The sequence below is a fragment of the Phoenix dactylifera genome, chromosome 10, assembly GCF_051530095.1.
Source record: "Phoenix dactylifera cultivar Ajwa chromosome 10, Ajwa_hap1_PhDact_Kaust_v1.1, whole genome shotgun sequence".
Lineage (NCBI taxonomy): Eukaryota > Viridiplantae > Streptophyta > Magnoliopsida > Arecales > Arecaceae > Phoenix > Phoenix dactylifera.
In genome coordinates, this window is record NC_143199.1 from 10,361,749 (window position 1) to 10,377,624 (window position 15,876).

The 15,876-nt window shown below is 37.7% G+C and overlaps 1 protein-coding gene across 8 annotated transcripts in view; it reads right to left on the bottom strand.

The window, feature by feature from the left end:
• LOC120103895 (uncharacterized) overlaps positions 1–15,876 on the bottom strand; it is a 72,729-nt gene that overhangs the window by 14,771 nt on the left and 42,082 nt on the right. For 6 of the 8 annotated variants that reach the window (XM_039114696.3, XM_039114695.3, XM_039114697.3 and 3 more), the window contains 4 exons: positions 15,405–15,660; positions 15,171–15,283; positions 7,438–7,536; positions 7,293–7,340 (listed from right to left, as the gene is read on the bottom strand). In XM_039114696.3, the coding sequence (XP_038970624.1) occupies positions 7,293–7,340; positions 7,438–7,536; positions 15,171–15,283; positions 15,405–15,660 (516 nt within the window). The remainder of the gene's footprint in view (positions 1–7,292; positions 7,341–7,437; positions 7,537–15,170; positions 15,284–15,404; positions 15,661–15,876) is intronic. The other 2 variants (XM_039114698.3, XM_088705358.2) reach the window with 2 other exon arrangements.

Genomic DNA, 15,876 nt, shown 5'->3' on the forward strand with positions numbered 1-15,876 from the left:
TCCTAATAGACAAAATGGACGATCTTGTAGAAAAAACCCTTCCCTATATTTTGGCAGATGACCCTCTGAAAACATACTTGGCCCATTTTAACTTTGAAATAGACAAGGCCATAGAAGCAGTCAACTCCTTGCCCAACAATCAGTCTCCCACAAATTTTCTTCCTTGGAAAACTCGACATGAGCCCGGCATGATATAATTAAGGATGATCTGCGTCTGACTGAAGACGTTAAACTTAGCGCTTGTTGGGAGGCAATCCAATTTTCGTAGGTCATTTTTGCATTTTTTTTCTTATTGCATTTTTTTCAATTTCTTAGCAGGAGTCCTCATATTACTGATGCAACTAAGGTAAAATACTTCTATCCTCCATATGCATCATATTTTCGTCCAAAATAATAATAATAATAATAATAATAATAATAATAAAATAATACAATATTAAAAAAAAACATTGAGGACAATGTCTGATTTAGGTTGGGGGATATGAGATTGAAAATTTTTAAAAAAAAAATTCGAAATTTTTGATTTTGTGAATAAGTTTTTCGAATTTTTACTTGAAAAAAAAAACTAATTTCTATGCTTTAGTGCTGAAATGATAAACACACAAAGTATATAAAATCTAAAAAGCCTAATGACTAGTCAAGAGTAAGACAATTTGAGTTCTTTTCATTAAAAGTTCTTTTAGTGAGTTGTAAGATAATTTTTACTTTGGAATTTCACAACACATATGGCCTGCACTTCTAAGGGTTAGGTTCAACATTATGTTGTTAAATCTGGTAGCAACCTTGAGTCCTGATGAATCATACCTATCTAATTCACCATGATCTTATTTTTTTTTTAAAAAAAAAAAAAGAAAAAAGAGGTGAATTTAGTCAGGTACATCGAAAAGGGCTATCTATTGTCAAAGGTCAGCGGGCTTGTATGAGAAACGCGAGCATAGGTCCGTAGGGGAGTCTTGATGCCCAACACCTTATGCCATCTGGTGTGGGAGTGTTGACTGAATGCTCGCTACACGGAGGAATCATTACAAGAGTAAAAGTGCGTAATTTATACAAAGTAAAAAAAATAGAGAAAGAGAAAATAATATTGACCTTGAAAAAGACAATAATGTAAAAGCCGTCGTTGTAAAAATTCGAGTAAACTGGAATATTACAGATAAAGCCCATGAGGTATTAAAGTAAACATCCACAACTCTCGAAATCCTGCAAGATAGAATGATTTTGAATCAGTGATTAGGTCTTATCTGATCAATTCTTGGAAACTACTAGTTTTAGCAGTATTTTGGGGAATCTAAAGTCTTAGCTTGTGTATGGTCCAGATATCACCGAGCACCCAAGTATAAAAAGTCTTACAACTCCCTAACGGAAACTTAACGACTTCAACTTAAGTTGCATACTGACATAGGATTTGGGCTGACTTAGTAATTAAACTTTGTGTGCTTTTGAAATTATTGGCATCAATGCATTTGAAATTAGATTTTATAAAACAATAAAATAAATTCTTTAGACAGCAGTTTGTGGGTATCTGAGCCGGAAACCCTCACGAGACAAAACTCGTCCACTAGGGCCACCTAGGGGTTTAAAGCCTTATTGCATATGGTAAATGCAATCGCGATTCCTACGAAAGTGAGTTAGTTTTTTATTTTGCTCGAGGACTAGCAAAATGTAGGTTGGAGGGTGTGATAAGTGCTAAATAATGCACAAATTAATATCTTATTCATAGCACTTATCATTATTTTAATTCACATATTTTGTAAATTCAACTAAAAAAATGTGTTACCTTCATCACTGCATTTTAATAAATTATTAAAGGTAATTCGAGTTTTACTTATTTATTTACTGATTGAGCTTAATGTATGCAGGTCAAGTCAAGCTTAATGAGGTAAAGCCTAAACTAACACTGCATCATTTCATAATTTTACATCCTCCAGAGTCGACTCCAAGAACTCTTCTCCAGAACCCAGTGCTTCCCATTAATTCCTGACTCTTCACAAGTTCACCTAAATTTCTTCCCACTCGTTCCAACTCTTTTTTCACATGATTCAATTCTCCTATTTTAATCTCAAAAACAATAAAATCCCTTCAATTATTTGTCTCTCAGATCTCAAAGCATACCATCATATTTGCACGAATCCCAAAGCAACCAATTTCCCTCCAAATCTCCGCGTCAACATTTCAATGTCCCAGCCATTATTCCGGATCAACCCCATCCGGATTTTCCACCAAATCCAACTCTCCTTGCTTCAGCGGAACAGGACCACGTCTTCCGCAATCCAAACATCCCTCCTTAGCTTCATCTTCCCGAATCTCCTGTGCTTCCCACGTCCACATTTTCCCAGCATCCTCATCCTCTCCCTCCGAGATCTTCTCAAACGCCTACAGCCGGATCCCAAAGCCTCAGCCGAGATACTCTCAAACATCATCCAAGCTTTATCCGAATCCCCTGTTCCCAGCCGTATGAACCGCATCCTCTTCTTTTGGCTTGATCCCATTTGTCCACGAATGAAGTCTCACACGACATTCCTCTCTACCGGAAATCTTTTCATCCCGTTTACATGCTGCTCCACGCCCGCAGCTTCATCCTTCCGGATCACTCACCATCCACGGATTTCTCCTGCAGCCAATCCCATGTTTCGGAACCACTTCTTCCCGGCCGAGATATTCTCAACTTCACTCTCCCTTCCGCATTCAAAATCCCAGCAATCTCCTCATCCCAACAGATCAATCCTTCCTCCCAAAAAGACCAATCCTTATCCCAACTAGATTCCCAGCTCCACACCACAGCCGAAGGATCCATCCAACCTTCATCCCCTGCTTCGGATAAGTTCCAAACTCCCTCCCATTCGCAGTTGTCCAGCAAATCCATCGCCCATGATGAATCCAACGCGTCCCAGCCGCGTTCAAGATCCTCTCCGCGTTGAAGAAGCGCCGATTTCTTTCGTCGCCCACGGACAGCAACTCACGGATCCGAACCTGCCTTGTAATCTTCTTCCACGCATCTGTTCACAGTATCCCGAGCTTCACGTCCAACTCCAGCAAGATCCCAGCCTTCCTTCCCCACGATTTATCCTCACGCATCTTTCGGCATCTTCTCTCAGCCGTGATCGTCATTCCCCTGCTTCACGCATCTTCTCCTTTGATCAGCATCCCAGCAGCCGGATCCAAGATCCGAACCACAGCAGTCCAGCGAATCAGGCCAAACTTCATCCCAACGGCAAAGGGTTCATCCTTATCCATGATTCGAAATAAGGAAGAGGTATTATGGGAATAACTCCCCACGGAAAGAACAAAATATATGAGGGAGTTTGATTTTTATTCAGTTCGTGTTGAGATTAGTCTGAGAGGGAAGACGAAGAAGGGAGGAACCCAGTCATGATGAAGGCCTTCTGCGTCGTTGCTGCTACCTCCCATACCATGGAAGGCTGATCTCTTCACTAGGGCTGGATGCAGCCCTAACAAAGGGATACGGGTTTTATATTTTTGATTTCTATTCTTGGAGTTGTATAAACTTTATTCTGTTCTTAATGAATATTTTATTTCATCCCATATTTAATTTCTGTGATTTTAAGTATGATGTTTATACAACTGTTTTTCATGATCACTAAGTTAATGTAAGATCATCCATGCTTAAGGAAGATGCAGTGTCCTGCCACATTAGTTTAGGGTAGACATTTCATGCTAACTGAAGATGGATGTTCCTAAATTACTTTTGTGAAATTTTATTTGAATGCTTATAGGGCTTGTAGCCAATTTGCATGTTAATCTAAGAACGAATTAAAATATAAATAACCCTTATTCCGATGTTAGTGGTGAATTCCTTGCCCTAGGTTCCCCCAAACTGATATCATTTTAATTGTATTTTCTTTTATTAAATTTCTTAGTTTAATTTTCTTCACAAACTTTTTCTTTTAAATATTTTTTTTTAAGAAAACAACTATACCCCAATCTCTGTGGATCGATACCCGTAATCACTATCCTACTAGATACGTGCTATTGCGTGGTCTTTAAAGTTGACTATCACTATCCACCTGTAGATGGATGTTTTTTGTTTTGTCTTTCATACTACAAATATATTTTCATTGGCCAACTTAATGATTGCCATGGCATTATCTCATTTTGTTTTTGCTCAACTCTTGATGAATGATTGGAAATGGACATAGGTGAAACAGCTCTACAAATATATTATTGAAAAGGCATGCTTCAATCGTCCCATTCGGTTCGGCATATAAAAAATGCATGATCGCCCTCTTCCATCGCCAAGAAGGGGGGGAGAGAGAGAAAGAGGACCAACCATAGTGTCATCCGGTGGAACAAGGGGGAAAGGGAACAAAGAAGAGGATTGCAATCCCGGTCCTCTATTTTGAAACCCTTTTGTCTTTTTAAATTTCGAATTGAAGTTGGCAAACAATCTGCCAACTTCAATTCAAAATTTAAAAATAAAAAAATGGATTTGTAATAGAGGACTGCGATTGCGATCCTCTTGTAGGGCTGCGGCCAATTTCATTCGCCCCTTGTACAGTGTCAAAACCCTAACCAAGCCCCTCCATCCCCGGCCAGTTGAAGACAACGTCGTGCAACCTAGGTAAGTTGCACTCTCTCCCTCTCCCTCTCCCTCTCATCCTCCCTCTCTCTCTTCCTATCTCTCCTCCCTCTCTCTCTTCCTTTCTCTCCTTCTCCCTCTCCCCCTCCCTCTCTAGGTTTCCCTATTTTGGTATGCTCTAGAAAGGCATGATACGGAACCGTATCATGCCAAACCTGTCATCGGCTAGTATGTCTTTCAATACTGGTTCGGCGAACCTTGATTGTCATCTTCCTACTCTTAATGTTGCCCTTTTTTTTTCTACAATACCATCATCACCTCATAATATATGGCATCATAGGTTTGGTCATGTCTATAATTTTAAACCAAGAGTTGGAATATCAAGGTATGGGAGCATGCCCACCTGGGGTGGTACAAGACGCATCATATCGAGGACTGTGCTGACAAATGGTGTTAATGGATTTGCATAGAGAGCCGTCTGCATGTCTTGATCAGCCATTTTTGGACTATTTCAGATTTATACAATTTTTGTGTAAGTTTTGGGGTTCATTACAACATCAAATATCATTGATTTTGATCTCAAAGCCATGCCCTATATATGAATCCAATGATCAAGCAATATTGAATCCTCATTCAACAATTTCCATGTGATTATTACAAGAAAACAAGATTCCACTTGGATTTCTGAAATAAGGGAAAAAAGATGAGAGAATATAAACCTAGCTTGAATAATTTTCAAAAACCAAGCTTTGGTCCTACAAGCCAATCTCCCTAGTTAGTCTTTTCTTCTCCCAACTTCATTTCAAACATTTAATTGCAAAAAGGATTGTTTTAGCCATCCCAAGTAATACGAGGTAGTATGCTTGGTTCAAGACCGGCCAAATGTGTATCATCCTTTAAGTGCCCTCAACCGCTTGATCTAGGGCCGGTTCAAGCAATTAAGGCAATATTTGCCAAAATGATGCCCTCCTTCATTGTCAAGGGGTTGGTACAGACTAAGGAAGACCGAGCTAACCCGAACCATGTAGTTTGAGCCGTACCGAACTAAATAGGTTAAGAAATGGAATAATTCGGACAGTTGGGTCGATACAGCCCTTTACAGCCTCTCGAGCACCTCCTCCAAACCCCCCTCCCCGATGCCCTAGGTCCTCTCTCTCCCTCTCCCCCCAACCCCTCCAAGACACTCCCAGGTCCTCTCTCCCTCTCTGCCTCTCCCATTGTCTTTCTAGCAAATTCTCCCGCCCTTCGTCTCTACGACCCCATTGTCTCCACCCTCCGACCTCTCCCTCGCCTTCCGCGCCACCTCCCCCCACCCCTCTACCTTTGCCTTCGCTATCGAGATGGGGACTAACCTTAGTTCCCAAGTAAGCCCCTCCCCACCTTCCTCCCTCCCTCTCTCTTTCCCTCCTCCATCCTCTCTCTCAACCTCCCTCTCCATCCCTCTTTCTTCCTCCCTCTACTTCTCCCTCTCCCCCACCCTTTCGATATGCCTTGGAATGGTACGGTACTGACTTGTATCGTACCAAACCAGTCGTCGGCTGGTATGATCTCCGATACCAGTTCAGTGAACATTAGTACAAACCATACAAATCAGTATTTCAAACCTCAAGGTATATCATTGCAATACTAATAAAACCTTTAGTTGTGTATCTTCATTTGGTCAAGTGTATTGTTTTAAGGATTATTCCTACTTTTCCCTCAAAATATCCTGTTCATATAAGTGAACTAGCAAGTCAAGCAAGCAAAAATTTTGATGTCTATAGTAATTATAAGGTAATCACCATGCAAGTACAAATGCAAAAGATTCTCACTTAGACTCATTGAAGATTGATTTTCAGAACTTAAAAAGTGTAGGCTAGGGCTAAGCAATAGAGAAAGTCATGCATAAAATTAAGTTGATTTAGAATCAATTTATTTATTGTTTAGGACATATCATTTACATTTGGAATGCTTCACACAATATTCACGTTTAACATACTTCCAATGAACCATATTAGTATCAACTATTACAACCTCTAACAACTGCAAGCTTGGGGCTCATAGTGACATATAGAGTCCAGGCTTTCACAGATCTCAACCCAACCTACTATTACTATTAGTTACTATCAGTTTCTAGCTCAAATAAATTGTGCAAATGAAACAATTAATTTTAAACTAATATAACAATCAAGTTAAAATATCTTCAAAGAAGGACAAGGATTTAAGTGCTAGTGCCAATGGGTATAGTAGCCATGGTCAACAGGGCACATACCACATTGTCAAAAAAAAATGAAAACACAAAAGAACTTTGTTTAATTAAAAATATTATAAAAGAAGAATCAATGACTGTTGTGTCAACTTGTGCCAGGCAACAACTTTGGCATGGCATAGTTGCTCGCTGACACAAACAAGCACAGGCCATCACTTGCAATCTTGCTTACATAATTTAGTCATTTTTAAAACCATTTATATAAAATCATTTTAAGAAGAATTAATAAGGGCTTACTAATGAAATTAGACCCCATTAAAATAATAATTTCATGGCTACATCTACATTTAAACTTTAAGTTGAAACCATGGTCCAATAAATTAATGATCAAGCACCTATAAGATGCATTTATTACCTGGTTCCTTGCAAATAGACAAAGTTATGACATACAATAGGCAAAGTATCAGATTGTAGTAAATAGTAGTATATTCCAACTATGCAGCAGATAACACTTTAGTAATTAATTTGGAGATACTATTTCTCTGCCAAAAGTAATATAAAGGATACAGCTCTAAGCATTTCACCAATGAGCCAGTCATCAGCCCTCTCTGTATTCTGCACAAAGAAATGAGAAAACACAACACCTACCTATCAATGAGGTCAAGCTTTGTAATAAAGACATTAAAGGAAGGAGCTTTTTAGGCTCACATACAGTTGGATAACACTTCTTAAGAATGTTTCCAGCTCTTGACCTAAGGTACAGCAAAAGGAGGCGTGCCTGCAACCATGCAAGCCCTGATGTTTGTCCTTCCTGAAAATGTCAGAAACGAAGAATTTTACTTGATGATTCCTATTTTCTTGAGATCAAGAGCTTAAAGGTCAAATTTCTCATAATGAAATGTAAAAAAGACCAGAAAATCTTCATCAAGCATTTTCTTTCTCTCCTGTATATGACATAATGACACTACATTAACGCAAAGAAAGTAAAAGATACACAGGGCGAGATTAATCCTAAAGACTATATGAAATGCACAATTCCATCTTAGTCCTTGCAATGGTGTTTCCCATTTCATAAAAAAAGCCAATAATAAATGGTTGAAGCCAGGAACCGCCGAACGGATACCAGGACCTGTACCGGTCGGCAGTCGGTATGGTTCAGTACTGAACTGGAACCAGTACGGCTAGGGCGTGTCGGTTCCGTACTGGCACACCATTTTTTTTTTTTACTTTTCAAGAATATTTAATTAGTAATCACTCTTTTTGAAGTTTTTCAATGATTTTAAGTATAATTTGATGTTTTCTTAATGTTTTCTTGATATTTTTTGATATTTTTTGATTTTTTAATGTTTCTATGATCCTGGTTTAACGTAATAATGCATTTTATTATTTTAAAATTATACAAATTATAAAATGATTAGTGAGATGTTGTATGCTACAAGAAACAAGTATCCATAGTGCCCACAATCAACCCGGTTCGAAACCGGGTTGACTCGATGCGAATCAACCGGTTTGCACCGAGTCGACATTGAACCGGCCAATTTCGGTCGGTTCCGACCGGTCCCTCTGCGATTCCAGCCCATAGGGGCCAGATGAATTGAAATGGCGAACCATACGGGCTGGAACCGAATTAAAATGGAGAGCCGACCCAATGCGAAACCGGGTCAACTCAGTACTGCCGAACCGGCCGGTTCGGCCTGGTTCCGCAGCCTTTGGTTGAAACTGTTCCAAATCATATTTCAGACCCATCGTAACTTGGCTGTTATGGGCTTGTAACACGAAAACAATCTCTCCACACCTAGGGGTAAGGCTGTGCACATCCGACTCTCTCCAGATCTTATAATGATGAGAAACTTGTGCACCGAACACCCTTCTTTACATTTTTTTGTTTATATCTATACTAACAGATAAAGCAAGCTCTATGGGGGCATCCATCAGTCATTCAATCGCCTTCACATGATCATTGTTAGTCATTTCATATTCAGCAAAAATAATACCATCTGAAGCTTAGTCAAATAACATGGCTGGCCCAAATCGGGATACAAATATATACAAATATAGCTCAGTATGATTTCAAAGTCTGGTGGAAGACAAAAATTCAACACATAAGTGTAAATAGATAGAATTCATTCATACCTTTTTTTTTTTTTTGGTACAACAATGGCTCACACGCAACAGGTGTGAGCGCAACCCATAGCCAAAATTAGATTCTCCAATTTAAAATAATATTTTCTACATAAGTAAGTTATTGTTTATAAAATAACATTGGGGGAGGGTTCCAGCACAAGTGTACAACTGAAAGGGGAAAAAGTAACGGTTGTCACACACAAATGCTAACATTAAATACAGTCATTTTGTTCAAAGGAAACAGCTGAATATTACAGTTTTGTGGCTTTCTACATTTGGGTCATGAACATATTACAGCTGACAACTAAAATTATTAAAGTAACCCACTTATGAATTAATTGCTGCCACTGTGGCAAGGAAAGGAAGCATAAACACTCGAGCAATTTTTTTTTTTGAAACAATTCCTTCATTCCTCTGTACTTTGGACCATGAGTTAAAATTTAAAAAAAATCAAAGAGGAGTTCTACATGTCCATTGAGAGAAAAGGGGAACATGGGAGTCAAATTGCAAACAAGTAAGGCAAACAGATTTGATTGTGAGTTTGTGATCTTGTTGCCCATAAGGCTGCCATCATTGCTTGCTACTGGACTGCAAAAATGGGGACCAGGGAGAGTTGATAGGCATTTTCTTCCTTTCTCTTTAGGGTCTGAAAAAAGATGGAAGGCTTTTGGCAGAGGAAGGGAAGGAAGAAGGAAATATGTGATTCAATAAATTAAAGCCCACATTTGTTGCACTTTTAAGCCACAGCTTTGCCGTTCATTCATATAAAACAAGTACTTTCACACCCATTCAAAACATATACAAAGTTTATTGTATAATTCAAAAAGAACATCAAAAAAAGAAATGTTCTTTTGTTTGAAAATTCACCAAATTCAGATATAATGTGTACTATATGTATGTTGATTAACTATGCATTTGAAGAAACATGACAAAGAAATAGGGTCAGTACATTATTAAAAAAGTCCAAATAAAAGAGATACCCAATTTCTTCACCATCATCATGGGAGTTGACAAAAAAATAAAAAAAAAATCATGAAAGCAAATCCTTTCAAATTTAAATTCTGATAAACACTGGACCAAGAGGGGCAATCAAGATCTCAAGGAAAAAAATCACTCGCACGAAATCTACTTCTGATTCATCAATGACAACCAACCAATGACCACCAATGCTGTCTTTGGAATAAGAGATGTCTTCCTGGATTTGGAAGAGGCAGTCCTTGAAAAAAACACAGATCATTGGTATCTGGTTAGTGGGCGCCTCTAGAACGATCTTAGTACTCGATATATCTGATTCCTGAAATGCTTAGGTATGATTAGGCAACACATTAGGTAAACCTCTCATTATTATTTTGGTTGCTGATGTCTTGTTCCATGAGAATATCAAAGCTTATTATGTACTTCATGTAATTTGCATCAACTTTCATGATTAGTATGCTTGCTTTAACATTGGTTGGTATACTAAGAGCACACATGTATTTATGATTGAGCTTGCATGGGAATTGTTAACGAAGAGTGTGTAATAGCTCACTGTTTACACATGAATTGCGAGTTTAGGAGCTCGAACACAAATTTATTTGCAAAAAAAAAGTTCTCAGAATTTTTGCAAAAAAATGTAGATCAAGTAGATTTATGTGACCTTATAGATTTTTTTTGTTTCTTTGTTAAAATAAATATTGTTTTCAATTTAAAATTGTGCAATTCAATGAATCGGACAGTTACACTTGTATATGTCAGAGTGGGTCAATCTGGACCATCCAATTTGTAGTTTTAATTGCAATTGGTGACAATATAGATGGAGAATCATATTTATTAATATGCTCAATTCGGGGTTGTTGATGTGATCTGTGATAAGGTGGAACACAAATCTATATTATGTCCTGGTATAAGGTCTTACTCTAGATAGCATCCAATGAATTAGAGAGAGAGAAGGAGAGCCATTGGATCAAGTCATATGATGGAGCTGTCTAGTTTAGTACTGAACCAGGTATATGACCGACTTAGAGTAAGTCAGTTTAAGATAAGATCAGGTGAATATGTTTTCTCTCTCCTTCTCTCTCTTTCTCGTTCCACCTATTCTATTCACACACATTCTTTTTCTCCTCCCACTGGGAAAGCAGTGCAACTAGGGTGGACCGGCTAAGTTGAGAGTTGAAAGAGCTTTGAATCTCCATGATGTTCTTCATATATTTATATTACCAAGTGCTAATACAAATCCAAGTATAATGACGCTTCTTAAACTTTCAGATTATCTTGTTTTCTGTTAATTCATCAACAGATCAAAGGTTGTCCTGGGACTCATGGCTAATTGATAAAACACACAGAAGTCATGGCTTTCCTAATAAGAATATGGAGCCATCAAGGCAATGGCATTATAAAGCACCTGATTCATGAATTTGTCAATAGCAGAAGAAATCATGCAGTGCTGCTTCAAACGACTCAATATCATATTCACGGTCATGTAGCCCTATTAATCGATTTAGGGCCACCTTCTGCACCATCTCTTTAAGTTCAAATTTACTACTTTGGTGGAAACAAAATTTTCCAATGTTTTGCTATCAATGATTTCCTTAATGGTCCACTAGCACCCACCATTCTGAAGATATTGGTAAATTTCCAATCTGCATCATCTTTTGCTCTTCAATTGCTTTAGTCATTTTGTCAACAAAAAGCCTTTTCATCCAACCATCCTGTGAATTAGCTTTAACTTTTGAAGAAGGTAGATGGTTCTTGACTTTACACAACTACTAAAATGCATACCACAATTTTACTTCATGATATAGAAATGACAGAAATGGAAGACCTCGCTGGCCTCAATAAAACTGCCAGTCTCTCTTTTGTCCTCCAAGCTTGACTTTTAGACTTGGAACCAAAGTAGGAACTAGAGAAAACTTTTTATCACAAGTTCACAACACATCTTTCCATTAACTTGAACATCCTCATAAAATATGAAATAACAATTTCAAGCTCTGCACTTCTCAAGGACAGATTTTTCAGCTCAACATCCATGATTTAGTAGTGTCTTTGCTTAATAACAAATTTCGTGCAGCAGCATTCTCAATTGGATCTCCCAAGGAAAGCCTAGAACAAGAATAAACTTCAACTGAAAACATTCAATAAGCAACTGCTTCTTGGAGGCAATAGATCAGCCTTAGGTTAAAGAAGATCAATTAAAAATACAAAAAGAAATTGAGGAAGAAGAGAAGAGAGAGAAAAAAATCAGATCCTTTATTTAATTTTCAAAAATATTTTTTTAAAGTAGGTCCTTTTAAAATCCTAAAAATATTCTAAAAGAACTAAATTTAGTCACCGATTTAAGTAATAAAATTTCAGATTTTAAAATCAAACTCGTGACCAAGGTACGCCATCTCGGTACTAGGCCCCGTACCGGTGCCACCTTGTCACTGTGTCGGTACGCCCGGTACGTGGGCCGGTTTGGCGCACCGAGTGTTAGCTACCCTCCATACCGTATACTAGTACTGAATTGGTATAATACGGTAGGTCCCGTATCGTCCGGTTTAGACAGGATGGTATACCATGCTCGTGACTAAACATTAAAAAAAATCATATCACTTGATGCATGTAATACATCAAAGATACATTTCACAGTACACATATAATTTAAACCGAAACTCCTGAATCCCAAGTTGTTGGCCTAACAAGCCAAGGATGTAATTATACTTAAAAACCCAAAACAAATAGAACAAGAACTTGTCCCTTTGAAGCCTGAATCACTTTCTTTTCATTCCATTGGCCCAACCTCCACTTCCATTTCATCACCTTCTTAGGGGAAAAAAATTCTTTCAGATGATTCTCCAATAACATTCAAAGCTTAGTTTTTATTAATTGGAATGACAAAACTCGAAAAGATGTCCTGAATCCTAATCTTTCAAGAAAAAATCAGTGAAGAGCTGAAAAAGAACAAATTTTCTAAACTGACCGACTACGTTAATGCTCTATGTTAAAGGTTATATCCTGATTGCAAGTGAGATGGAAACATGGAACTGCCAAATTAATGGATAATCTTAAGACTTGAGGGAGAACAAAACTGGAAGAAAAAGTAACATCACGGACTGTGCAGTGCTGCATCAGCAAAGCGGAACTAGCCATTCAGTAAATTATTCCACCTCCAAAATAATCATCTACACCTTCTAATCTGACCAAACATGAGCAAATATCAAATGCTTATAATAATGTTAAACTAGCACCCTGCTCCAAATTGGTTGATGAGACATGCAAGAATTCAATGCTGAACCTAAAAGTGCATAAGTATCAGAAAGGATAAGTGCAAGAAACATATTATGATAAAACTATAAATGGAGATACGATAAAACTAAATTTGATAACGATAAACCAAGATCCGCCGAACCAGGCCGAACCACCTAGCTCGGCCCGTTCCGAGCCGACCCGCTGGGGGACCGGGTCGGTTCATCTCTTTTTTCCGGAACCGGCTCCAAACTGACCATAACCAGCTCCGAATCAATAAGAACCACTCGAAACGGGCCAGAACCGGTCGTGAACCACCCGAACTTAGTCCAAACCAGCCGGTTCCGTGCGGAACCGGTACAAACCGTCCGGTTCACACTGAGTCAGACCGGTTCCGAACCGCCCCCCTCTCCCTCTCTCTTTCTTTTGTTGTAAAGGCTAATGGGGGAGGCCCGAGAAGTTTCTCAGGCCTTTCCAACCTATCAAATACTCCCTCCTTCTCCAGAGCAAAAAATACGCTGATTCAGTATGATTGAAGGAGGATCCAACCCTAAATAAGGTATGTTTTCCCTCTCCTATCTCATTTCCTCTTTCTTTGGACGCCAAAAAATATCTTGAAATTTGTGAAATAAGGAGAAATCATGCCAAAATTTTTAATTTTAGCTTGATTTTATGATATGTTGTAGATCTATGGATGATCTATACGATGTGCCTCCTAACTATACTAATGATCCGGATATCTACGAAACATAGCCACTCGACAAAATTTTAAATATCAGTATATATGTTATACTTTAAATATATGTAATTGATTGTATTATTTTATATTTTCACCTCACTTGTTGATTTTAGGATATTTCATGTGGATTCATATAGCATGCAACATCTCACTAATCATTTTATATTTTGTATCACTTTAAAACAACAAGATGCATCATTTAGGTTATACCGGAATCATAAAAACATCAAAAAAACATCAAATTATACTTAAAATTATTGAAATAATTAAAAAAATTGATTACCGATTAATCAAACTTGACAAATTAAAAAAAAAGGACATGCCGATTCAGAACCGGCATGCCCAAGCATACCATGTGTCGATACAGTACCAAACCGGTACCAAACCGACTCGCCCACCGACCGGTACGAATCTCGGTACCGATTCGGAGGACCTTGAGATAAACTCTATAAAAGGTATTCATTTTTCGTATCTTTGTTACCTAAAAAACAAAAAAATGGGAAGCAAATGTTCTATAAACCAAAATTGTTCATCATGATGGTACTTTGATATTAATAAACAATAAAAAACAAGCAAATATTGGCTATGTTGCATGGCTTAGAATTCTAAAGGTGGCATATTTTTATGAGATGAATATGGCAAAGAAGGAGATGATGAGAAGGGTAAAATGGACTAAAGAGGAAAATGATAATTTTAAAAAACACTAACAATCAAAAGCTATATCGAACAGTTTCTAGTATTTTGAGTTTTGAGAGTGTGAAAACCCAAGCTTTACATATCAAGGCATCTTATTTCAAAGCACAGAATATTATCCAATATAGGAGAGTCAAATGCTCAGTAATCCAACGAACAAGCAACCGTTTCGGTTAAAACTACTAATGTTTTTCAAGATATTCTGTACTATTCTAAAGAATCGAGTTGTCAGCTCACTATCATCAAAATATCACTTTGCGGATTGATTAATTGATCACACATGACGCATTGATAGCCAAGAGGCTACTTTTACATCTTCTTTCCTTCTTCTGACCTTGGGATGTTATTAGCTACATAAGTTAATGATAGATTAATATTTTGCTCAAATTATTTAGATTAATTTGTGACCAAACATGTTGCCATCATGCATTATGTCTATTTATGTTACACTCATCGACACGAGCATGTTTTTTAAATTTACTTAAGATACAAAATTTCAATATTTGTCGCAACACAGCATTCTATAATATGAAAAATATAAGTTTCCCTTTTTTTTTTTTGTAGCCAGCATCATACGATATATACCATGCTAACTGCTAACCAACATGAGTACGATACTTGATGCATTTAAATAAGTGAAGCAACAATACAAACAGAGAGCTGATATAGAGCCTGAATGCCCTTACTTCTACTAATGGAATAGAGGAATAGCTTGGAACAATTGAACCAGCAGTGTTCAAAAGAACCAAAGACTTTGCAAGAGCCGGCCATAAACCAGCCACAATAGATACAAAATAGCCTGAAAGCAAATGGCGGTAAGGACTAATAAGTTATAATGAAGAACACTGTCAGCATTAAGTTGGGGGAAGATGCTATCTATTCAAAAACAGTTTCATTTATTATCATGAATTAGGAAGTACCACCAATTGAGTTGCCAACAAGGTGGACTGGTTCACCCACAACATCAATGATAAAATCTCTCAATAACTCTGCCCACACAAGTTTGGTGTATATGACATTTGGTTTTTCTGACTTCCCAAAACCTAGAAGTGTGATTGCCCAAACCCGATGTCCACCATCAGCAATGCTGGATAGATTGTCACGGAAATGTTCCAGAAAAGCTCCAAAACCATGAACAAAAAGAACTGCAGGACCTTCATGCCCGACAACTGTATACTGAAAATAAAGCAAGGAGTTTGCATGAAAAATATGATACAAGAAGTAGAACAAAAATGTAAATTGACGTATAAGTGTGTAAGTTTAGTAATCCTTAACAGAAGTTGCTAATCTTCACCACACTTTGCAAAGCATAAGATTTGAAAAAAGAAAAGCAAAAGTTGAAGTCGCTCCTTGGCCATGCAAAGCCAAGGAAGGCAAGTAGCATGACATGGA